The 26,670-nt window shown below is 39.7% G+C and overlaps 1 protein-coding gene across 9 annotated transcripts in view; it reads left to right on the top strand.

Annotated features, from left to right (window-relative positions):
* SULF1 (sulfatase 1) overlaps positions 1–26,670 on the top strand; it is a 201,515-nt gene that overhangs the window by 80,718 nt on the left and 94,127 nt on the right. For all 9 annotated transcript variants that reach the window (XR_009214906.1, XM_058444278.1, XM_032759604.2 and 6 more), the window contains 2 exons: positions 25,502–25,574; positions 25,879–26,110. Coding sequence is in view for 8 of the 9 variants with exons in the window: in XM_058444278.1 (XP_058300261.1) it covers positions 25,939–26,110 (172 nt within the window). In the remaining variant the exon portion in view is untranslated. The remainder of the gene's footprint in view (positions 1–25,501; positions 25,575–25,878; positions 26,111–26,670) is intronic.

The raw sequence follows: 26,670 nt of genomic DNA, 5'->3' as shown, positions 1-26,670 counted from the left end.
CATATTAGATATAAAAATTCTTAATTCTACCCTCAGCATGAGTGTGGGCATCTTAGGGGTACCCCAAGAATGTGAATCATTCAAGGGGATTCGTCCTCATGACTAAGCCATCTTCTGACACTAAAGTTCAGGTATTTACCATTTTTACCACAAAGGGGGAAGCAGCCTGCAGAAACAGTTACTATCCTGCCATATGTCAGGGGACACTGAGGCTAATGTCTGCAAGTTTGGAATGAGAGTGTGTGACATGCAGTGCTTTGCACAATACAGGATGACGGCAACTTTGACTTTCAACTTCTCACTTTCTTCACTCATTTTCAAATTCCTCAGAGGCTGTCTTTTCAGGGCCCTTTTAACTGTGTGTCTGGAACTGAAACAGAAGAAAAAGAGAAAACAGAAAAAAAAATAGAATAGAAAATTGAAAAAAAAAGTAATTTTCTCAAGTTGTATAACATTTCAAATACTTTTATACTTTTTTTTTCAAGGAAAAAGCTACTCAGCCTGCTTTTTGTTTTGTTTGCTTATTGGTTTCTACATTTCTGTGGCCTTTTTTTTTTTTTTTGAGCCATTAAGCTCTTGCTCAGACACATGCTTCTCATCCCGTCCTTCTATGCAATGCCATGAACATTAAACCCTTCAGCAGCCGCGTTCATTTGCCTGCAGTCAGTGACTGTCAATTTGGCTTGAGATTTCTAGGTTAAGTGCAGTAATGCACTAAGGCCGGGCCCCTTTCTGGAGATATCAGCCTTCAGGAGTCTGCCCCAGGTAGTCCAGAAGCTGAGCTGGTCTGAAAGCACTGTCTGGAAGGTGAGGGGGAGTACTTGGTAATGGTTTCTATGGAGAGGTGCTTGGAAACAAAGTGTGGGGCAAAAATTAGACCATGAGAGAAAGTAGAAAGTCCTGTCATGTCAAACCTTCCAACACTATAGTCTTTTTTTCTTTTTGCAAAGTTTAGCTTATTTTCTTTTCTTTTTTTTTTTTTTTTTTTTTTTTTTGAGACGGAGACGGAGTCTCCCTCTGTCACCCAGGCAATAGTGCAATAGTGCAATCTTGGCTCACTGCAACCTCTGCTTCCCAGGTTCATGCGATTCTCCTGCCTCAGCCTCCTGAGTAGCTGGGATTACAGGTTCCTGCCACCATGCCTGGCTAATTTTTGTATTTTTAGTAGAGATGGGGTTTCACCGTATTGGCCAAGCTGGTCTCAAACTGCTGACCTCGTGATCTGCCTGCCTCGGCCTCCCAAAGTGCTGGGATTACAGGCATAAGCTACTGTGCAGAGCCTAACCCCTTTTCAAAACAAAGTGATATATGCCAGGATTGAACCCTGTGGCTGGATCCCTTCTAGTGTCCAGGGCTGTCTTTGAAAAGACAACAGAGGTCCATCTGCCAGTGAATTCTTCCCATTGCTCAGACACTCGCCTCTGTCATTCGACCTGCTGGTAGGCTGAGGGGGCTGCCACTGAGTGGAAATACCTTAGCCATTGTTCTTGGAAAGAACAACTTAAAAGCTGAGAAATGGCTTTTAGACTGATTGGGAATAAAGTTGGACTTCCACAACTTTTTACATTTTTTAGTCTACCAAATAAAAATTATCTTTTTGAGAAACCAGGGCTCTGTGAAAAAGGAAAGTCTTTTAAAGATGAAAGATCTCATGTTATTTGAAAGAGGCATTTAGATGTCCTAATATTTCTCAGATTATACTATGATGTGCAAATATGAAAAGATCTTGTGCTTGGCAATTGCTAGCTAGATATGTGGGTATGACTGCAAACATCAAGGGATGAGGTAGCCAGTTCATTTTATTAAATATTTTACATTTGAGTTGAAGAAATACCCATAGAAGAGAACATTACCATCTAGACATCCATTCTTCTATTCCAAACTCAATGACTAAGCCCCTATGATGTACCAAATTCCAGGTGGCCTCTAGAGGGAAAATAACTGTCCTAAGACAGAGATATGCACGGGGCATTCCTAGAGTCTCGGGGAGGGAGAGGGAATTTCTAGAGAAGAGAAGTAAGTGTGTTCATGGCAGTGGGAGTTGAAGGAAGGCTTCACTGAGGTCTGAACTTTCTTAGGGTATAAAAATGGTGTAACCATTTTGGTGGAAGTGGAGGTGGTTGGGCAGATAGCTGCAGGTTCATGAGCCCACAGGTGTTTTTAATAATAGGGCTGTTGTGGGGAACAGGGAAAAGACATGGTTAGGCCAGCATCTAAGAAGATTGGTCTGGTACCTGGGCGAATTTAAGGATAACTTCGGGAGTAACAGACAGAAGGCAAAAAGACCATTAGAAGCCATTACCGTGATCTGGAAGAGTAATTATAAAGGCATGAACTGTGGTAGTGATGAAAGGAATGGAGAAAAGGAGACAGAATCAAGAAACATTTTGATGATAAAATCACCAGGATAGGGGATTAATCAGATCTCATGAGTGGAGAAAGTACTGGGATAAATAGAAAGAGAGGATACATATGGCCACCAGATTCATCTCTCTATTCATAAAATGATAGTCGTGCCACTGAATGAGATAAAGACACTAGTAAGACCCTAAGTCACTTTTCCTCCTAACACAATGACACGGATTACTTTCTATAGAGACCAAAATACTAGAGTATATAATATTTGTAAGGCACTTTTGCATTTATAAAATGTTTCACTCATTTTTAAGTCACTTGGTATAATTACAATGCTGCAATACAGGCAGGGCTATTATATTTTATGGACGAGAAATTATGTTTCGCAGAGGACATCTACTTCTCAAAATCACACAGCTAGTAAGTGGGAGAGCAGAAACTCGGATTCGGAACTCCCTTCCAAATCCATCCCTCCTTCCCTGTAGCAAGGCCCGTTCTTTTGGTGAGGAGCCATCTCCCTGCCAGGACAGAGACAAGCTGTTTCTGCCTTAGTAACAGCGTTTCCTCCTTCTTGCCTGGGTTTCTGTAACTAGCACTGTGCGTTGGTGACCATGGTCAGGAGTGGATGTTCTTGCTGTAGGATCGTATTTTAGGGTGCCACTTGAGATATATATGTGTTATACCTTCTTTTTCCTCTTGCCACATAAAATCCACAAATGGAAGGCTGATGAAAAGTCCCTGGAGCAAATGTACTCTTTGTAATTTTCACAAGACCTGTCAAATTCTAGATGACTGCAGGCATTTCATTAAATGAAGTCAGTAGGGACTTACTAATGCCTCTGTTAACTTCACTCTAAACTAACCCAAATTAACCTGGATCTCAAAAATCTGGGGTTTTGATAAGAATTTCTAATCTTGAAAGCTTATAGCCTTTCCTATATGGCACAGCTGAAAGATTCCTGAAAACAGAAATTTAGGAAAAGAGAAAGAAACAAGCAGAACGTAAGTGTGGGTTTGGGAGAAGCATGATGGAGAATGGTGGAGCAGGAAGGTGGTGGGATTTACAGGGAAGAAAGGATAATGTCTCCAGGTCTGTATATTAATTTTCCACTAAATTCAATCAGATGTCACAGATGGCATCCACATTACACAGAAATATGAGTGAGGGTAAAGCAAATTAATATGAAATGGCCCTGCTTGTGAGACTGGAGGACACCCCAACTAGTCTTAACCTAGGCAAAGGCAACATGGCACTTCCCCTGAGAAGTATGATGGCAAGTAACCTGCCAGTGTTGCTGAAGGAACATGAAAGAGCATCTAACTCCATCTGTGGCACAGCTGAAAGATTCAGAAAAACCGACGCAGTGGAAATAGTGAAATGCATTCTCACTTTTCATCCCGTTTGTTTACCCTAGCATGTGATTTGAGGATGAGGGAATGTAACAAATGCATCATATGTGAAAGAGAAGGAAGAGAAAGTAGAAACGAAAGATGTCCGCTTCTAACAGTGATGTTTTTAAAGCAAGCACAGTAATCTCTGAACATGTATTTGAAAGTACAGATTTCTTGTTCAGATAGGGTACCACAGAACCACAGAACCCTAAACTGCTCACAGGTAGAAGAGCTTAGGAAGAATGTCTTTGTTTTCAAATATTTGTTAGGGAGAGGAAGCCATTAAATAAGATATGTGGGTATTGTGAGTGTTATGACACATGGGTAAATAATGATGTTTATTTTCTAGAGTGGTTACTACAAAACTTAACTTCTTAATTAGAAAAGGGAATAAAGATGGAAATGGTTTAAGCTCAGAACTGTGAAGACACCAATTTGTAGATCACTGAAAATATTTGATCTTCCATTCTTTCTCAATACTTCTTCATCCAAGCCATTGATGGGAGGGAACTGCAGACGGAGTGGAAGAGGAGTATGAGGAAGGTGTGTCCTTACTTAAACTTGAGGCTTACTGACCTGGAATTATACATTTTCTTTATAGCGCTGTCATTCATTTAAAGGTCTGGAGGATAGGCAGGTCCCCTAACACCTTCTTCCCAGAGAGCTGGCGACATACAGTTATATTCCATTCTTCTTCCCATACCTTCCTCATTGACATAACTTCTGGAGGTCACTGCTGTAAGACCTCGAGAGTTCTGCATATGCTGAAGAATATTGGGGAGGGCTTCACAAAGCTTAAGTATGTGGTTATGATGGGGGCAGAAGACATTTCTTCACAACATATGTAACTTACTCATCTGAGAAAATTCCTTAACCCAAGACAGAACTGGCTTCAGTGAAAATATTCACAGAACATGAAGGAAACTGCTTTGCATCAAGTGCAATGTGTGTCCCCAGTGTGGTCATGATGGAGTATTCTGTGATGTAGCAGAAAGGTACGAGATATGGCTTCCTTCTCCACTTTGAGAAACAGTGATTTGGGCTTAGCCATTTCACCTCTCTGAATCTGTTTTGACCCCCGAGAAATGGGGATACCAACAGTGCTGCCGAGAGTTACTGGAGGATCCAAATTAGAACAAGTATGTGAAACCTTTGTACAGTGTAAGTTTGATACAAATGATATTATCAATTACTCGAGGCCTCAGCATCCTCAATTTTAAAATAAGTTGAATACGATGACTTCTGAAGTCCATTCTTGATTCCTGAAAACAGAAATTTAGGAAAAGGGAAAGAAACAAGCAGAATGTAAGTGTAGGTTTGGGAGAAACGTGATAGAAAATGACGGAGCAGGAGTGAAGAGGAAGGTGGTGAAATTAACAGGGAAGAAAGGATAATCTCTCCAGGTCTATATATTAATTTCCCACTAAATTGAATCAAATGTCATAGATGGCATCCACATTACACAGAAAAATGGGGGTAAAGCAAATTAATATGAAATGGCCCCGCTTGTGAGACCAGAGGACACCCCAACTAGTCTTAACCTAGGCAAAAACAACATGGGACTGCCTATGACATGCGTGACAAACTTCTATGAGTCGGTGGTTCTGTGAGATAGAGATTTGGCAACCATCCAATTAATGCTTCTTTTTTTTTTTGAGACAGAGTCTGGCTCTGTCCCCCAGGCTGGAGTGCAGTGGCACCATCTCGGCTCACTGCAAGCTCCACCTCCCGGGTTCACGCCGTTCTCCTGCCTCAGCCTCCCGAGTAGCTGGGACTACAGGCGCCCGCCACCATGCCCTGCTAATTTTTTTGTATTTTTAGTAGAGACAGGGTTTCACTATGTTGGCCAGGATGATCTCGAACTCCTGACCTCGTGATCTGCCCACCTCGGCCTCCCAAAGTGCTAGGATTACAGGCTGGAGCCACCCCGCCCGGCCTAATGCTTCTTATTGATCAAATCAGACTATTTTTTTAATCACTCTAAAAACACCACTGTATACATTCTATACTTGCAAATATATAAATTAAGCCCCTGGTTTTGTTTTTGTTTCTGTTGTTGTTTATTTTATTTTTTTTAAGTTCCAGGGTACATGTGCAACATATACAGGTTTGTTACATAGGTAAACGTGTGCCATGGTGGTTTGCTGCACCTATCATCCATCACCTAGGCATTAAACCCAGGATGCATTGGCTATTTTCCCTAATGCTCTTCCCAACCCCCACCCTCCCCTGACAGGCCTTAGTGTGTGCTGTTCCCCTCCCTGTATCCATGTGTTCTCATTGCTCAGCTCCCACTTATAAGTGAGAACATGCAGTGTTTTGTTTTCTGTTCCTGCATTAGTTTGCCAAAGATAATGGCTTCCAGCTTCATCCATGTCCCTGCAAAGGACATGATCTTGTTCTTTTTTATGGCTGCATAGTATTCCACAATGTATATGTACCACATTTCCTTTATCCAGTGTATCATTGGTGGGCATTTGGGTTGATTCCATGTCTTTAGAAGCCCCTGATTTTTTTAATCATCTGTGTTCAATACCTTTACATCTTTTTTTTGACAAATAACCACAACATTTAGGAATCCTTATAGCCCAATTGATTCTCTAGACTGTAGCATCCTAGCATCACTCTGTGTTGGCAGTGGGCCACAAATGGATTACAGATGTGTCAAGATGTAGACTACAGGTGTACCAAGATATCTACCTGCTCAGCTTCAGGATGGCTGGGCAGGCCTGGGATGGCCAGAGCCCCTTGGACTGTGAGTGGCCTCATCTGCTTATCCCAGTGTGCTGTATATAATCAATGTTAGTATTTTCCATGATAGGAAAAAGTTTGAGGATCATAGTCTAAGCTAATCAAGTGTATCAAATTATATCCATTTCATAGTAGTTATGCATAAATCAAATTGGCTAAGGTATTTTGATTTACACATTCACGTTTTTCTTTCTAAACTTTGCTAGTTTATTAATAACTTTAGAGTTTAGTAATTACTATAAAATCACTTGCACAAGTCTAAGAATAGTGTGTTGTAATATATTATTTTGAGTTTTTGGAATCCTAATTTGAGGTGTAACTGAGACATTTATACAAAACAGATGTTTTTTGTTTTGTTTTGTTTTGTTTTTTTGAGATGGAGTCTCGTTCTGTCACCCAGGTTGGAGTGCAGTGGCGCAATCTCGGCTCACTGAAACCTCCACCTCCCGGGTTCAGGCGATTCTCCTACCTCAGCCTCCTGAGTAGCTGGGATTACAGGCATGCGCCACCACACACGGCCAATTTTTATATTCTTAGTAGAGACGGAGTTTCACCATGTTGGTCAGGCTCGTCTCAAACTCCTGATCTCCTGATCCTCCCACCTCGGCCTCCCAAAATGCTGGGATTACAGGGGTGAGCCACCACACCTGGCCCAACAAATCACTTTTAAAATTCCTTTAAAGCATAGAAACCTTGTTTCTTTAAAAAAAAATCCTTGCTATTCAGTGAAGGCAGAATTCCTATTTTCAACTGAAAATAAAAGTCATATTTGCACGAGTGAGAAAGGAAATGGGGAAAATGCCTGCAGATAAAGACAGATAATCAAGTTTTTCTTATGAATAAACATATGCCAACATTCCTGTGGAGTTGCTTTTAGTATCATCTTTGTATCCAACATTACAATTTTACATTTAGGTAAGAAAATACAGAATATTTTTAGCAATATTTTCTGAAAATACTGAAATTCTTTTTTTGGATATAAAATATGAAAATCCATCATTTGGGGGTTACCACTTAACCTCTTTCAGGAAAACTCAGGTAGAGTCCAAGTAGATTGCACGTGTGAAGATTCTAGGCTTTTCATTGTTGTTGCTTTTTAAAGAAGCTAAAGAGCAATTCATGGCATAATAAAATATGCTTGAATCCTAAAAAATTATAAAAAGATAAAAGAATCCTTTTTTTTTTCATTTCTATGGCTCATGAGAGATTCCTAATATTCTTTATTTGACCCAGAAACCTTAAACTGCCTTAAATATTAGTTGAGTGGAGTTCGGAGTATAATGTCTGTTGAGAGAATTTCTTGTTCCCATTTGCCTCTATCAATTTCATAGCACTTACCATATTGCTATTGTTTGTCCTGTTTCAAATGTAAACCAAGCTCTTCTGGTCTGACGTTAAAGGCCATGTTGTCCTAACATTTTAAATCTAGAATGGTTGTAGAATGAGAAAAAACAGTAGGGTTAGTTAGGAGATGTAATTGGGTATTTGACTACACATAGCAAAAACCAAAATAGAGCGTTATTGACTAAAGGTTTTATTCTCTCAAGTAAAGAAAATTCAGAGTCAGGGCATCAAGACTGGGACATTAGCCACTAGGGACCTGGGCTTCTTTTCTCTCTTTACTACATGATGGAGCATTCCATCTGCGAGAACTTCTCATGGTCCAAGTTGGCTGCAGAAACTCCAGTCATGACATATGACAAATGGACACCCACACTCTTTTATTTCTTTTGTTTTTGTTTTTGTTTTTTTGTTTTGTTTTGTTTGTTTTTTGGTTTGTTTCTGTTTTTGTTTTTTCTTTGAGACAGAGTTTCGCTCTTTTCACCCAGGCTGGAGTGCAATGGCATGATCTCAGCTCACTGCAACCTCCACCTTCCAGGTTCAAGCGATTCTCCTGCCTCAGTCCACGCCCAGCTGATGTTTTGTTTTGTTTTGTTTTGTTTTGTTTTGTTTTGTTTTGTTTTGTTACGTTATGTTATGCTTGGTCTTTTTAGTAGAGACGGGGTTTCACCATGTTGGCTAGGCTGGTCTCCAACTCCTGACCTCAGGTGATCTGCCCACCTCGGCCTCCCGAAGTGCTGAGATTACAGGCGTGAGCCACCATGTCCAGCCTCCACACTCTTTTATAGAACTGTCCCACACAATCCTTTCATTACATGTCACTGGAAAGAAATCAGCCTTGTGAGCACATAGAGTTGCTAGGGTAACTAAGAAATGTCACCTACAGCTGGCCACTGCAAATAAAATTGGGATCTTCTTGTAAATAAAGAAGACAATGAATGCTGAGGTAGGCAATTAGCAGTTTACACCACATCATTTAGGACTCAACAACAGCAAAAAAATGAAAATTTAATTGTTTTCAAGAAATGGTAACAGAAATGAGATGAGGTCACAGTATGGAGAAAATAGACTGTTGCTGTCAGACAAAATAAAGTTGTGCCTTATCATTTTATTGTATGCAAAACTATTTTGTCCTCTATATTTATCCCCGTAGTCAGGCAAAGCTATGATTCAAGCTGAGGTGAATTTCTAGGAATGCAGCACGTTCTGCTGCCCTCTCCCCCGCGAGTCCTACCTAGAAAATTACAAGCTTTCCAGCTGCTGTCCACAGGAAAGATGCTAAATTCCCATAAAGCAGTCCTTTTCTATTTAAAATTTTTAGTTTCTTGTCAAGTACAAATGCATTTTCAGTAGTATAATCAATCTAACTTTCTAATCCGTTTTTGTAAAAAGACTGTTTAAAATGTTAAAATCAACGTGTCTTCAAGGCTTTCCTTATATTATTAATCCTCGAGTGATTTAATCTGAGCTATTTTGTAGACATATTTTTACCAAAATATTGTTCTTCACATACTTTTTTAAAACCTAAGAGTCTATTAAGAGTACTCTGAGCAACATCATAATGTTGCTAAAATTATTAGGAAGCAGCATTAACACTTTAACTCACTATATTCTCATTACTCGGGAAGTCATTTCCTCTTTGTATTTTTACTGGTTGGTGGGTTTGTGCAGAAAGAATAAGTAAACCTGAAACCAATATTCTAGTTGTGTAAGTTTTGTGAAAAGTAGCAATGAAAAGGTTTGAAACCAGTGCAAATACATCTTTTCTTTGCTTGTCTGTACATTATATTAGTTTATATATTTTTACCATCTATATCCATGAATGACCAAGCTGACAATTATAAAACAACAAGATAAAAATGGAAAATAATTGATTTATGTTGGAAAATAGCTACCAGCCTTGGAGTCAGAAGACCTGAATATAATTTCAGGTTATGCTTTCTCAAGCTACTGTGGCAGGAGGAGGTGGGGTGGGGTGGGCGAGGAGTAATAACACCTGCTCTAATTTCCCATGTAAGTTGTCGTGAAGAGCAAATTTGATGATTTATACCAAAATACTTTCCTGAACTGTGATGCCTTGTGAACACAGAAGGAATTATTTTATCCATGAAAGAGCAAATATCTTCCCCTGGGATTTGAGATATAAGAAACCACCTAAGCATATGAAAAATCTGGTTCACAGTTCAATTATTATCAATGTAAGGTCAGGCTTTCAGAAGATAACTAAATCTATATTAGAGGAAAATGCTAGCTAGGAAATAGTTGTGCACTAACCAAGTTGGAAACCTTTGACTTTCATCTATCTTGACTGGCGAATATGGCTCTGTGGGGTTTGTTTTCATTTGAAAAACATGAGCGCTGCACGCCACTGTGTTGTTCAGGGTAATATCAACCCACAGAGAGTATCACACACACCCCAGGAAGCCCTGGGGCCTTTCAGAGTGTGCCGTCTGCTCTAGCTTTAGAGTGAAGGGAGTCGCCAACACATTTTGAAAGTGTATTGTACATAGCATAGCATATGACTTTCCATTCAAAGGCAGGACTCTTTTCTCATTATCTCAGTAGAGCCTGATGAAGTGCCTTATACAGGTGCTCAACAAAGAGTTGCTGAATTAAAATGTTTCTCGAAGTTAGAATAAATGGAATTGAACAAATTGCAGGTAGTGTTAATGCTTAGTCAAATATCTGGGAAAAAATATCTGTTAAATATGGAAAATGGCAAAGCAGGAGTGCTTGGAACTTAATCCAGCTCAATCTTCTCTAAGTTCATTTATCTAACACCCACAACTAGTCAGCAAAACAGGGAAACACAAGCAAAAGCAAGCGGAATTCTAATAAACCAATGATGCCCCCCTACACAAGCATTTGCCACCATGCCCCTACACAAAGGACTTGAGAGAGACCCTCGTGTCTTCATTTTTATTTTAAACATGTATCTAATGAGGTCTAACAAGCCACCTCCGGGTATCTCCCTCACGTATTATTATAGAAGGGAGAAGGTGGGAGAATACTCTCCCTAGCACATTAGAAGACAAGTGTAAACATGCCAATGATAACTAGAAATGATCACTGATAACAAAGGAGGTAAAAACGATACTATGAAAAGCAACCATAAGGAATTTCAAGCAGTGTCGGTCTGGTGTCATTTATGTATTGGGCAAACTGCTTTCCACATCCCCGTATCCCTTAGAAAAAGTCAAAATCATAGCCTAGAGCACTTTGGATGTTAATTTTTTTTTTTTTTTTTTTTTGAGATGGAGTCTCGCTCTGTCGCTCAAGCTGGAGTGTGCAGTGGCACAATCTCGGCTCACTACATCCTCCACCTCCCAGGTTCAAGCAATCCTCCCACCTCAGCCTTCCGAGTAGCTAGGATTACAGGCATGCACCACCATGCCTGGCTGATTTTTTTTTTTTTTTTTTTGTATTTTTAGTAGAGACAGGGTTTCACCATGTTGACCAGGCTGGTCTTGAACTCCTGACCTCAAGTTATCCACCCACATTGGCCTCCCAAAGTGCTGGGATTACAGGCATGAGCCACTGTGCCCAGACTTGGATGTTAATATTGATGACCCAGAGCCAAAACAAAACAAAACAGTGACATCATCTGCAGTACTCTTTAAAGACCAGGAAATATATAATTAATTTTTGAAAGTGCATATGTTAGATTTTGTCACAATCCCCAATGATTGTCACCACCTCCCCACACACATACACTCACACAAACCAGAGAAGTGAAGGGAATCAACATCCCCAGCCAGGGCTCCCAGGAGAGCAGAACTTATACCCACCCCACCCTGGGCTCGACCCTATGGTTTGCTTTAGCCAATGGCAGGTCAGCAGGTGTGCCAGATGCCCTGTGTAAGCAGATGTTTTGGGCAGCATTCCCAGTTTCCATCAGCAATCCTGCTTCTGCCATGACAATGCCACGCCTCAGCCCAAGTCCTGGAGTGAGAAGAGCCACAGCTTAGAGCAGCACAGAGCCACTGCCCCCTCCATGAAACAGCAGGAAATAACCCTTTTGTTGTTGTTGTGAGCTTTAAGGGGTTCCTTGTGCAAATTCCGTGTGCTTTAAAATATTTTATTTTTATTTGCTTGTTTTAAGTTGGAACTTTTAAATAGTTCAAGTAAGGCAGCATGGAAATTCACGTATCTAGAGACCTCTTTTCCCCTACTGTGATAGATAATTGAGATATTACTGTGAATAGCCTCAGTTAAAATTGCACCTGAGATGGTGAGAAAACAGCCACAAGCAGCCAAATGTAATGTGTTAACTAGATTGTGCCTCCTGCATCCCACAAGCCGGGATGCCTGGCCTCGTCTCCTTGATGTTGGGGAGACAAGTCCTGCTGGGGGTGGGTTGGGAGGGGGATCTCAGAGGATGGAATGTTCATGGACTGGGGATATTGAAGATGATGTCACTCATTAAGGTGTGGGTTAAGGACAGCTTTCTGTTTCTGGAAAACCAAGCACCCCAGTACTAACTCGGAGCCTGAGAATGACCGACTGCGTGACTATGCACAAATTATTTCACCTTCTGCCTTGTCACCAAGGATTAATTAATCATTGCAAGTTGTCTCGCGACTCCACAATGCTAAATACAAATAGAGGAGACCCTCGAATTCATGGAGCTGTGACTCGTGGTCTTGAATATTCATGTTTAACCACGCCAGTCCACTCTCTCACCCAGCAACAACTCTTTGTTTTACTGAGTTCTGAGGGGTTCCCTTCTGTTTGGAAGATGAAAGGGGGGCTGTACGTGGTGTGTGGCTGCAATACTGATGGCCTGTTTTGTTCTCCTGGGAAGATACTGTAAGGTACGGTGGCAGATTCACCTGAAGCTCATTTTTGCCCCCCAAAATTTCTCCCCATTAATTTTGCCAGTTTGAAATTCTCTAGGCACACAACATCTTTTAGAGTGAAAATGCGCTTCAAGAGAAAATACAAAAACAGAACACTTATGAAGGAAGACTTTGATGTGGGGTGGTCCCCGTTCTGCCCTTACTGTGTAATCTTGAACAGATCCCTGAACTTCCCTGAATCTCAGTTTTCTCATTAAAAAAAAAAGAATGAGTGAAAATAGTTCCTACTTCATCGGTCTGTGGCTATGATAAATTGAACTAATGACTATGAAAGGTTTAATATTGGCACGTGCTCAATTGATATTAGCAAAAATTCTTGCTTCTTTATTAAGAGTTGAGTGTCATCCACATCTTGGAAATTGTGGGAATCTGGAAACTCAGGAGAACAAAAAGAAAAAGGTGGAATGGTGAGGGACTTTTGGCAGTCAGGGGGCAGAATGGGGCTATAGGATCTGAGGAAGGAAGGAGGAGCTGGCGATAAAATGAGGGGGTGTGGGGGAAAGGGAGCAAAAAGAGAGAAGGAAAGAAGACCAGACGTGAACCCTTTCAGTCTGGCACTAGTCCGTGTGGTGCTGGAAGTTACTTCCTGAAGTCAGGCAACTGGAAAACTAGGGCTCCAAAATTGTTTTCCCTTCTCAACCGGGTATCAGACCACTTTTCCCAATTTGGGGTTGCTACGATAAGAATTGAGGTAGATAAAGTCATTTGGAAAGTTGCAAACATGACCTTGGCCCAATTTCAGCCCACTGCACCTGGTCCCCGTGAATCCTGCCCCACTTTTCCAGCTCACTTTGTGTGGCCGCATCCCTTTCCCTACTCTTCCACGGTGTGAGACGAAGGATTCAGCTCAGCATTCCCAGGAGCACCTAATGTCATGGTGTCTTTCCTATCATGGTGGTTTGATACACTTTTTGGATCATATTGTTTAATCGATTCGAAGTTTGTTTCCTACTGCAACTATATTCACCTGCCACTGTCTCAAAGAGGAGGCTATAGGTGATGAAAGGCCCACAGAGGACAATTGGCAGATACGGCTGGACAGAATTGGTAAACTGAGTCAGGGCTTTATGAAAACAAAAGCCAAGTAACTCACTCTGCCTCCTTAATCTCTGGTAATAATTTACGTTAAGATGGAAATTTCAGCCTGGGAGTGGTGAACCTATCTTTAAGCTTAGCCGTTGTTTAATGAATGTAACAAACTCCAGCATTGCTCTGGCCCCTGTCAGAGTCCGTTAGTTCACATATGTCAAGAATTTGAGCAACCTTATTCCTTCAGACATGGAAAGAGAGTACGTAGAAAGAGATGTTAGCTGGTCATTTGAAAGCCACTCAAAAGAACACTTCTGGATACTTGTTGAAGGAGGTGAAGGCTCTCCCATGGAAAACTCCTTCAGTTGTTGATGCCTAGGATAAACTGTGTGTTGGCATGTTTGCCTTCTTGGCAACTCTGGGAAGGGGTGATTGTAAACAGTCTTGTCAGCTACAAAATAATTGGCGGTATCAATAATCCTGTCTTTAAATGCTTAGCTGCTTCAGCCCATGCGAAGGTCTGAGGAATCAGCCTTCATGGAAGAGACTTGCAACACCTGCTTGGCTGGGCTTCACTTTTCCTTTCGTTAGTGCTAGTGGGTTGATCGCTGTACTCTAGACCAGTACCGTCACCATCAGCATCACCTGGGAACTTGCTAGAAATGCAATTTTAAGGCCGGGCACAGCGGCTCACTCCTGTAATTCCAGCACTTTGAGAGGCCAAGGCGGGCGGATCACCTGAGGCCAGGAGTTCGACACCAGCCTGGCCAACATGCTGAAACCTTGTCTCTCCTAAAAATACAAAAATTAACTGGACATGGTGGTGCACACCTGTAATCCCAGCTACTCAGGAGGCTGAGGCAGGAGAATCACTTGAACCCACGAAGTGGAGGTTGCAGTGAGCTGAGATCACCGTCACTGCACTCCAGCCTGGGCAACAAGAGTGAAACTACGTCTAAAAAAAAAAAAAAATCAATTTTATAGGTCTCATCCCAGAATCAAAAATGCTGGAGTAATTAACAAGACCTCTAGGTGATTCTGATGAACCCCTACTCCACGTTATGAATTAAGTACTGAGCCTAGGGCCTTTATTTAAGGGTTGTTCTTCTCTTGCGTAGCTCTTTTAAAGTGTCCAGTATTCTGAAGTTAGAAGCCAAGTGTGGTAAAGATGTTTCTTTTGGGAAGAAAAGCTTCCTCAAAATCTAATTGCTAGAAGGAAATCAATAAGTTGTCAAGGAATTTTAAAAAAATCAGTACTCAGATTATGACTCTAGCCTGGATCTTCATCTTTCTTGCCTGGCTTTATTCTCCAATAAACTAATTAGCAATTTAACTATGCAAATTTTGGAAGATTTCTGATTTGGATTTAGTCCAAACATGAAAATAGTGGCACATAAGGACATTTTTCTTAGTGAATTTGGAAACCATTGATTTACAGTAGTCCAGTAGTCAAAATCCCTTTGAGCCAGATGGGCATTAAATATGCTGGCTTGCTATTTGTGTAACTACAGTTTTATAGGATTTATTGATCCAATACTTAACCAACCAATGGCCACATTAAAAATAATCCCTTCCAACTCTCTCCCATAATTACCAGTAAACCACCACATAGGTATGTTTTGTAAGAGATGATTTAGGAGTTAGATAGAAACAATCTTGAATTATTTAAATCATTTGTTATGTAAAAAAAATAGAATTGTTTTGTGTGGCTCAGAAGAATAGAGCATGACTAAGCATCTAGAAAAGAGGGGAAGGAAGATTTTTGTTCAATAAAAGGGAGAATTTCCTAATCTTAAATCTCACCCTAAACTAATGGCCTAGTGGGTCCCTTGTTACCTACACAGGGACACTATTCACTGATGAGTGAGAAGTTTTATTCATTAAAGGTTGATGGAGGTGAACTTTAAGATCCCTTTCAGACTCATCGAGATTCCACAAGGTGTTTTGCAGAACACCTCCTTCACATTAGCTCTCCAAAGTCAGGCTTGCTAACCTCCTTTCTCATATACGATCTCTTCCCAGAAGCCATATTCCAAGGAGAAAAAGCAGAAAGCAGATGGCCTGCGTGCCAGAGCATCATTTTTGATGATTTCGCAAAAACAGTTTATGATCATTTACATTTTTCCTTTTATGTGTACTTCAAGGATATGCTGTATGCAAGAGATCCCGATATGGAGGACCAGACGCATGTCCAATCCAAGGCTTTGTGTTTTCATCCCTGACTGAAAGTAAATACAATTACGAAACAGAAAGAAAGATCAGAGAGAACCAGCAAATCAACAAAACATCTAAAGTCCACCAGGACTGGAGGCCTCAGTAAACTTTAAGAGCCCTGGTAAACTTTGCAGGCAGCCAGACTTAGTAGACTTCTATTAATGATGGCAATTATTAATATTTTGAAATTGACAAATGTTGTTCTATGACACATTTCATGTTTCACCATAGCGAGCCGAGGGAATGTTAGGCTTCAGATTCACAACTTTATAAAGCATTTTCCAAATAAACCAAGCTCCTCGCTATAGTTGGAAATAGTTGCTGTGTTTGGCTAATCCACCCATCATTGAAAACTGTTTTAGTTTCCCCCCAATTTTTATGCAAATTTTATATATACCCTAATCAAGAGAACATGAGTGCAGTCTTTATTTTTGTTTTTCCTTAATTAATAAACATCATCTATCTTCCTTTCCATGCATGATGTTTTAGTAAGCTTGCAAATATTATTAAAGATTGCTTTTCTTTTTGAAGACTGAGATATTAAAATCAGCCCAACCCTGTTGCACTGTAATCTCTAATATCACATCAGGTTTTAATAAACCTCCTTTTCGCAGCACACATGTGCTTAAGACTTCATGGAAACCAAATCAGTAGAGAGAAGGGATTACTTTAGATGACTTTAAAATACGCATTGTTTGAAATGGCCTCTGGTGACCAGCTTTCATGAATGGCTGGCTTTACTTGTGGGGCCCATCATCTGGTTTAATTATATCAGCTCCTTTGTGTGACAAGTGCTGTTCTTGCGTATGCTGAGAAATGAAGGTTTAAAACAAAGTAGAGTAATGAGTGAGAAAATAAATTCTGGAAGTGGAACACCGTTGGGTGTTTGTACGGAAGATTTCTAAGGACTGGTCCGCCTATAAATATCTATTTATAAAGATACTCCACAGTGACAGTGAGTGTAAATTTGCCTTAAATATCCGTGGACCTAGATCATAATATGTGCCTTTTCAGGAAGATTTATTTTACGTATAAGATAAGTAACAGTTTAGGATGCTAATGTGGCTCTTAAAATTTTCATTCTATAAATTCTTATGCATAAAACTTCATAAAGGTTCTCTTTTGTAACATTAGAATAAAATGCTGTTTTTATTAGCTAAAGTATTTCCCAACTTCTGTCCAGCCAGTAAACTAACACAGATGTCATAAAGTTTCAAGACACTACAGATTCATTATTTGAATCTATAAATGTTAGGAAAATTATGGTTTTAGAAATCTCCTGTTGTATCTCTTGTTAGTCTTTCAAAAAGAAAGAAAGAAAGAAAGGAAGGAAGGAAGGAAGGAAGGAAGGAAGGAAGGAAGGAAGAGAGAGAGAGAGAGAGAAAGAAAGAAAGAAAGAAAGAAATTGGCCAGTCACGGTGGCTCACGCCTGTAATCCCAGCACTTTGGGAGGCCGGGGTAGGCAGATCACTTGAGGTCAGGAGTTCGAGACCAGCCTACCAACACGGTGAAACCACATCTCTACTAAAAATATAAAAATTAGCCAGGTGTGGTGGTGCATACCTGTAATCCCAGCTACTTGGGAGGTTGAGAAAAGAGAATCACTTGAACCTGGGAGGCGGAGGTTGCAGTGAGCCAAGATTTCGCCACTGCACTCCAGCCTAAGCAACAGGCAAGACTCCATCTCAAAAAAAAAAAAAGTATGCCAGTGGGGTTCTCTTGACTGCAGCTTCATTTATATAGTAAAGTCAGGTGTTCCTCTTCCTACATACAACTGCGAGATAGTATTTCGAGAAATGATTTTCAGATGGTATATTTATGTTTCGAAACCATTTCTCATAGTACAAGATAGTGTTTCCAGAAATGCTTTCAAAACATAAATATACCATCTAATTGTCTTTTTAAAAATATTTACTTCAACTTAAATGTATCTCAAGAATTGTGGAACTTTAAAAATTTTTGCATTGCACCAGATTATGTACATCAGGAAAACAGACTAAAACGAAACATGTATAAAAAATCCCCAAATCTGTCGAAAGTATATTTTTAGTATCTAAGAATGATTGAACTTTATACTGTGAGAAAGATTATGTTTCTTCGTTACTTGAGATGTGTGTCTGTGTGTGGGTACATATATTTATACACATATCTTAAGTATGTGTGTGGGCATATGCATGTGTGTGTGTGTGTGTGTGTGTGTGGTATGTGCGTGTAGAGAAAGAGAAAGACGTGGGGTACTAGTGAAATGTAATGTTTGTGGCATAGACATTAGTGCTCAGCAAACACTTTGGTCCACTAAATTTTCCAGTGCCCTTGCCGTTGAGTGGGGCCACGTGACTAGTCTCATCCAATGAAATGTTAGAAGTGAACTGGGTCACTTCCAGGTTGAAGCCCTGAAAAGCTCCTGCAAAATTCTTGAGCTTATACTTCTCTTGCTTCTTGGTCTAGTTATTGCAGCAACAGGACAACACTGCCCCCATCAGTGTGCATCCATGCATGGCTGGGCAGAGCAGAGCTCTCTGCCGTTCTATGTGTGACTTGCAGTATGAGTGACAAATATGCTTTTATCATATTTGGAATTTCTTTGTTATTGCAACAAACTACTTCTGCTGACTAATGCAATATCTCAAGGTACTTCAGTACAAATAAGCCATAAATATATAAAGCCAAAAGCAAATTTAATGAAATTTAATGTAATAAACCATATGTTTTAAGACCTAGCTAAGATGCCCAAGACCACATTCTAGTTCTTTTTAACAATATTGCTGCCCTTCCACCAAACCCACTTTATGTTTTTTCATCAACTTTTATTTTAAGTTCAGGGGTACATGTGCAGGACGTGCAGGTTTGTTACACAGGTAAACGTGTGTCATGGTGGCTTGCTGCACATGTCATCCCATTATCTAGGTATTAAGCCCAGCATCCATTAGCTATTCTTCCTGATGCTCTCCCTCCCCCAACCCTAAAGACCCCCCAACAGGCCCCAGCATGTGCTGTTCCCCCACATGGATCCATGTGTTCTCATCATTCACCTCCCACTTATAAGTGAGAACATGTGCTGTTTGGTTTTCTGTTTCCTCAGTTAGTTTGCTTAGGATAATGGCTTCCAAGTTCATCCATGTCCCTGCAAAGGACATGATCTTGTTCCTTTTTATGGCTGCATAGTATTTCATGCAAATCCACTTTACCTGAAGTTTCCAATGCCTCTTCTTTTGGAAATCCAGTTGTCTCTTTGTTCTCATTCTCATGGATCTCACTGCCACCATTGAAACCATTGATCATTTGGACCACAATTGGTCACCAATGACCATTATTAGTCCCTTTAGACACTTTGTAACATATGCTTCAGGAATATTGAGTTCTTCTGGTGGTTTTCATAATATCTAGATCACTTTGTTTTCCTTTGCCTTGTTAATTTCATCTGAAAGAAGCGGGACAAATTTTAATTTGGACTTTATGCATTCTCTAAAATGCCCTTTGGAAGCTTGTTTTTATATGGTTTTAGTTCCTGCTTTTATGAGGCAGAGTCTCAAGCGTACATTTCTCACTTCATCCTTCTCACTCTTCAACTCTCACTGCATCCTTCTCACTCTTCAACTCCATTTATTTTCTTCCTCCCTGAGAAGACAGAGAGAAAACCTAGAAAACTTAAGTTTATTTATTTCTATGTTTTGTAATGCAACAGATTATTCAAAAAATTCAATACATACATGAATTAAGCCAAAAGATAAAATCTGTCCCTCTCCCTCACCATACACCAGGGATAACCAACACTCACCACTGTGTGAATAGATGAGCTTTGAAGATTCCTTCCAATTTCAAGATTCACAGTGTTGGGTGGTAGAAGGAGAGGAGAAAGGAAGATCTCATCATTTAGCCAAATATTTCCCCACAGGCGCTCCAGGTCACAGGCATACACTTTTCAGCTGTTATTGTTTGTTGGAAGAGGATTTATTATTGGAGGAGAATAAAAGTGTTACTACACCAGGAGGGGATGATTGTCTATCTTCTTTGCTTGGAGTTGTAATAAATTAGACCAGGAAACAGGCTTTCTGGAGATTAACAGTAGGTGAACTTGCCAGCTGTGGGGTTGTTAAAAGAAGAAATTAGCTTCTTCATGGATTCGCATATCTTATAAAGAAGATAGCACATCCTGAAGGCTTACTCTAAAGAAAATAAGTAATCTCTGGGAGACTCAAATGCCAAAATTAAGGGGAAAGGGCCATGCTAACTGATCCTAAGAAATGTATGTAGACAGCAATGTGGGATGGGAGGATGAGATGTGGGTACCAGCTTCTTGCTGGTGTAATTCTACTTTGCTTGCCTCTGACAATAATCTAAGTGTGTTCTGGCTAAATTCAGCTTCACATAACTGCATAATCTCCCCTGCCCGTGCTGTTTCAACTGGTTATGGTGTCCCTTTTTTCTCTGGCCTAACTATAAAGTGCCATTGATTTGTACTAGAAATAATTCTTTTGCCCCATCCTAGAGAGGTTTATTTCTGTGGCGAGTGGGTTGTTCTGACCCTGTCCCTTGCATACTTCAGATGCGTGGGCATTCATTTGTAAAATTTTGTGTTATCCTTGGGTAATAAAAAACACAGAATTTTATCACTCATCAACAACTTTTATCTGAGACCAGGCATTTAGAACTGAGGACAGTTTCAAGGCTTTAAGGAAAAAAAGTAAATGAGAAGCTTGTGACGAGGGCCAGACCTACAGCCTTAAATGTGAGAGTCTGGGCTTAACTATAGAACAAGGTACACTATAAGCCAGCAATTCTCAAACCCATTAGTTGGTCTCAGTATCCCTTTATATAATTAAAATTTATTGAGGACCCTTGCCCCAACAGTTTTTACGTGAATTATAATTATTAATACTTAGAAGTGAAAACTGAGAACATTTTCAAATATTTGATTCTTTTGAAAATAATAAATCTATTACATGTTAACCTAAATGATATATTTTATAAAAAATAACTATACTTTCCAAACAAAAAAAATGTGAATAAATTATGAATTCATTTTACATTTTTGCAAATCTCTTTAATGTTTATCTGAAAAGAAGAAAGTCGAATTCTTATTTCTGCTTCTACATTCAATCTGTTGAAATGCACTGTTCTGGCTGAAGTACAGTAATAAAATCCAGAGTCACATGAATAAGTAGTTGGAAAGTAGAAGCATTTTAATAGCTTTTTCAGATACTCATAGATATTTTCTGATACTACAACAAAACTTGGCAAGTGATAATTCATTAAAGGTTAGTTGTATTAAGAAATCTGAAGCCATATCAGTGAACTTTTCATTCTGTTACAATAGAATCCAGTGGTCATCTTGTACTTCCAATGAATTTTTTACTCATGTAAGATTTTGTAGCACTGTGATTATTTGGGAAATTTGGTTCACTGAACTATGCAAATATTCTAAATGTTGACTCATTTCATTTTACAATATCAAAAAATAACATTTGTTAACATCACTCCCATCGTCATCAGAAAAAGTTTTACTTATTGGGAGTCTGCCAAGTGTAGTATACAAGTTTTCCAGAATTCTAATTTTAACTTGAAAGGTAGATTTCTGTCATTGGTAACAAACACTGTCAATTGTTTCCCTTGAAATGATAGGCTCATTTCATTCATTATTTGAGAAAATGTCTGCCAAATACCCAAGTTCAAAAAATTCTTTTAAGTAAAAGTACTGTTTCATTTTTCTTTTTAACTTGCAGCTCAGCCACCTTCATGCTTTTCCTCAAGACAGCCATCATACTCCCCCAGCCACCAAGGGACTTTGTGTGAACCTCTTATCTCAGAAAACATGACAGTGAAAAGAAAAAATGTGTACTCAAGGTCAAGGTTTAACAAAATTAGTGATTTTACTGCTTCATCTTAAGTGAAGCTGGTTTTGTTGTTGTTGTTTTCGTTGGTTTGTTTTTACTATATGTGAAGCTTTTATCATTCATGCTAAGACAAAAGCGGAAAGCAGTTCTACCCACCATTGCTCTTATGCCATCTGTAGAAATGTCAGCACAGTGAAGAAAGCAAATAATGTGTCAGTATTCTTATCCAAATAGTTCTGACCTCATGAACCTCCCAAAAGGGTCACAAGTTCCTCCAGATGTCCCAAACTATACTTTGGACATTGCTGCTGTGGACAAAAGCAAGATGCTTTTGATATATTGGCCACCATCCCCTCTAGAGACCTAGCACCAAGCTGCCCAGCCAAAAGGGGGATTGGGGAAGACAGAGGTCCCCTTAAACCTTTGGGAGCAACAGGGCTTCAGTTTAGATTGGGGTATTGTGGAACAAACATATGTGACCTATACTTTCTATCCAGTTGGCTAGACATCTTTCCAGTCTTTTTTTTTTCTTTTTCTTTTACGTGTGGCTTAAAACATTTAATGCCACTTTTATAGTTTGGCTTGACCACCCTAAGCCACCCTAAACAAAGTCTTGTAAACTTTCCACACCAATTGACCATAACTACAACTGCTGTTTTCATTTTATGGCTTGGAGTAAAAGCAACTTATATCCTGGTCTTGATTGGTGAAGAATAGAACACTGTTCTTCAAACTCACTCTGTATGTGTGAGAAAAACCTTTCTACATTTCTTTCATTTTCTACACTTTCTCAAGACAAATTGTTAGTCTCTAAGGACTCTTGTTGTCCACCACAAAGTATCCAATTCAAACATTGCATCCTTGTCTTTTCTGTCAAGCTCCACATTTTGTCTGTCAGGACTTTTTTCCCTTCTTTACTTCTTTTCCTTCTAGAGCTGGAAACCAGGCAGTAAGAGGATGACAGGCTTTAAAAGGTCATTTTTGAATAAAGAATTGTCTGTGTGCAGTGTTTCTAGAGTGGCATGTTTTGTGTGTTTTAGTGAAGGAAGGTGAGATAGAGAGAGGACTTGTGCTGGCCAGACTAGTCAAAACATTCAATTTTCTTGACCATTTAATGTAAATCCTTGTAGGTATGAATTCCCTGAATTGAATGTTGGTGGTGGTGGGGAGAAGCTGACCAAAAGGTCCAAAGTTCTAGTGAGACAGGAGGAATAAACTCTAAAGATCTGTTGCCCAGCAAGGTGACCACAGTTAATAACAATGAATTAATTGTATGTTTCAAAAATGCTAACAGAATAGATTCTTAAATGTTCTCACCACAAAAAAAAGATAAGCATGTGAGGAGATAGACATGTTAATTAGCTTGGTATAATCATTCCACAATGCACACATATATCAAAACATCAAATTGAACCCCGTAAATATATACTATTATCATTTGTCAATAAAAATAAAAATTTTAATTAAAAAAAATAAGATAAACTGTGGCAGAAAAAAATATAGATCTTTTCTGCACTTTTCATTCACCAGAAGGGAAGTTCACTTCATAGGAAAAAACCACTCTCTCTTTTCCATATTAGGAAATGATTTTTGATGTAGTTTATACAAAGGTATCATTAAAGCTAATTTGCTGTTTCCTAAAGGAAGAAGTAAAGTAAATAAGATAAAGAAAAGAATAACTAGCAATGTTGATTGGGTTCCAGCAAAGGTTATCAGCATCTGAATTGTCAGGAACTTTCAGTTTCTTGTATTGCTGATTATTTAAACTCGAATGCCACTGTTTGTCTAACGCAGTGAGCCTGTAACTGTTCCTACCAGGTTGCTACCATCAGCAGAGGTTTGTTTACAGTTTACAGTATAGTGAATGCACAAAGGCCCTCTTCACAAACTCTCCCTTCACACACCTCTGCAGGCTTTGAGAGGTGAGCAGTTTTTGCTACTTAAAGAACCAACCTCTAAGAAATTTCTGTATTTAACTATTTAGCCTGACCCACGCTTTTTGAGAACAAGCCATTGTTTATCATTTTATTACTTTAGTTTTCCTGTCCCTTCATGCCTGTATCAAGTTTCTCACGATTTAAAACAAATGCACAGAAACCAAACAGTCAGTGCAGAATAATTGCAGGCTTTCAGTGTTCAGCATGCACAGCAATCACTGTGGAATCACCCTGAGTTATGAAGAAGAAAGCACCAAATCTTACATTAGTGACTTCTACAGAGCTGCGTTATCAATTGGAGCAGGCTTGTTTGTTGCAGACAATGTAGTCAGGACTGCCTCGCTGCAGACACTAGAGTTTTGTTTAAAAACCAATTTCTTCTTGTCTCTTTCTCTCTCTTGCAGTATAATTACAGGCTGCAGAGTGAAAAGCATTAGAACTGTTTACAAAACAGCGCATAAAGTTTAAAATAATGGGGATACGTGTGTGTGTTTCTGTAAAACAAAATAATGTGTATGGTAGAGGTAAACAATACCCAGTCTTTCTTCTTTCACTACCCCCGTCACCCTCCAGAATTAAGGGCATGAAGTTGAGAGATGGAGCCCTTTCCTCCTGCTATGTGATGCTTACACTTAATTAGTTATGGCTACTTATCCAATGCCAGTTTATTGTTGCAGATCAAAATACACATTCTCAGGTGTATGGGGACTGAGTGGCTGATGAAACAGACTACTATCTAATTAATTTTAGGGCAGCCTAAATTCCCATAAAGATGTTCCCTCATGACATATGAGAGAAAGATTTTATTTTTTTAATGAGCCCTTTGCTATCTTTCCAAGAGAAAAGCTTTCAGCAGGTTAGTGTTCCAAAGTGAGAGGGGCATTTTTCCAACCCTTTCAAAAGCCTCCTTCTGTGCAGCTTTGCAAAGACTTTGCAGCTCACCCTTCTGGATTTTATTTATTTATTTTTTAATGTGGAAGGGTAGCCGCTGACTCCAGCCTCGGGGCCAATGAATCATTTTGCTTCACAGGTTTAAGATCTGCGACAAAGCGAAACCCCTGTGCTATCTGTGCCTTACCGGTCTCACCAACAATAAGCCTGGTGACTGACAGTCGAGAGAGGGCTCTGTCCATGTAGGTGCCCACACAAGCTGAGGACATGAGCGGGACAGAGGAACCAGCCTTGCACGGAGGAAGCACCTTTTCCTTCTGGTGATTGATTGTTGGGGGACAGTGAGGAGGTTTTCAGAGGCTGGAAAAAAATTGTCCCAGTCACTTACTATGAAGTCTTTGTCAGCAGAAAAGACTCTCTGGGGTAGTGAATGATATAATGCAGATGACAAATGACAGGTGTGTGTTTCATTCTGCTTGCTAGGTACTCAGTGTCACATGCGGGTGAGTCAGCACTCCCCAACACGCCCCTTGTGCCATCTGCTCCCCACATGCAAACACTCATTCCCAATGCTCTGTGGTTTCCCTGGCACTGCTGGCTCTTCCTAATCGATCGTCAGCTCTGTTGGGGATGTGTAAAGTACTGTCAGAGTGTGAGCAGGGTGATACCTTACCACCCTTTTATGGAGCTGATTATGAAATGAAGACAGCATTTGAATCATTTGTTAGCAGTTCTGAAAGTTGTTTCCTTCTGTTCCTCCCTTTTGGAGCACAGAAGAAAAAATATATATAATATATACACATATAATATGCTGTTGCAAGAGACTACTTCAGATCGAAAATCTGTTTTTAAAATCATTGACTGATATTTCCTTTGTATTTTTTTCTCCCCCTTCCAGGACCCTATCTGCAGATGTTCTGAATACCTCTGAGAATAGAGATTGATTATTCAACCAGGATACCTAATTCAAGGTATTAGCTCTTGTCAGAAAGCTTTTACATTTGAGCTCTGTGTTGGAAATTCTATTTTGGCAATGAATTGAAATAGGAAAAGTTGGAATGAGAATAAAGGACAAAAGTGAATTTGCAAAATAATCAAGTGCTTAAAAAACTACCCAGCACTTGTGAGGGTTTGCTATTTCTGACTCATGTGCAACCCTGTCTCTGCCAGCTTATGTGCCAATACTGACTTATTTGTAGCCCTTTCTCTGCAACTGTGCTTGGAGTTTGGATTTCATTTTAGTCTCACCGTCTCCGTTTTTCTCTGACTGCCCAGAACTCCAGAAATCAGGAGACGGAGACATTTTGTCAGTTTTGCAACATTGGACAAAATACAATGAAGTATTCTTGCTGTGCTCTGGTTTTGGCTGTCCTGGGCACAGAATTGCTGGGAAGCCTCTGTTCGACTGTCAGATCCCCGAGGTTCAGAGGACGGATACAGCAGGAACGAAAAAACATCCGACCCAACATTATTCTTGTGCTTACCGATGATCAAGATGTGGAGCTGGGTGAGACACTGGACTCTTCACTTGTTAGTCTCTTTTGTTCAGATGATTTATCGAGTCTCAGAATTATCAGTAGACATTTTGAGGTTTTGCACTTAATTATTGTACATTAACCAACACCCTGGTTTATGCAATGAACTTGTATTGATCATAAGGCATTTGGTTTGTGTTTCAGCATTACTTTTCTGATGTTATGTTTTTGAAATGGTCGGGGAAGGGGCCTGGGGGAGTAGGACAATGGAGAAAGAGGGTCAGCACTGAAGACTATAGAAGTAAAGGATTGAAAGCCCTCAGTTAAGACTTTGTAAAAATATTTGGGCAAAGTTGTTCCAAAGAGTATGAGGATGTGACTGTAATTCTATGCATTGGATATGAATATAGACTGATACTAAAGGAACTTTCAGTGGTTGTTATTATTAGAGTGGATTACTTATTCACAGTTTGTTATAGTAATTGTTAGGTAATTGAAAGTTGCAGTGTTCTATATGTCTTTTGGTAGAGAATTCACTTACTACTATCTTAGATATGATGCTTTTTTATTTAGCTTGCCTAGGCTAATTGTA

The sequence above is a fragment of the Hylobates moloch genome, unplaced genomic scaffold (genome assembly GCF_009828535.3).
Source record: "Hylobates moloch isolate HMO894 unplaced genomic scaffold, HMol_V3 SCAFFOLD_9, whole genome shotgun sequence".
Taxonomy (NCBI): domain Eukaryota; kingdom Metazoa; phylum Chordata; class Mammalia; order Primates; family Hylobatidae; genus Hylobates; species Hylobates moloch.
This window is presented reverse-complemented; position numbering and strand designations above follow the sequence as displayed.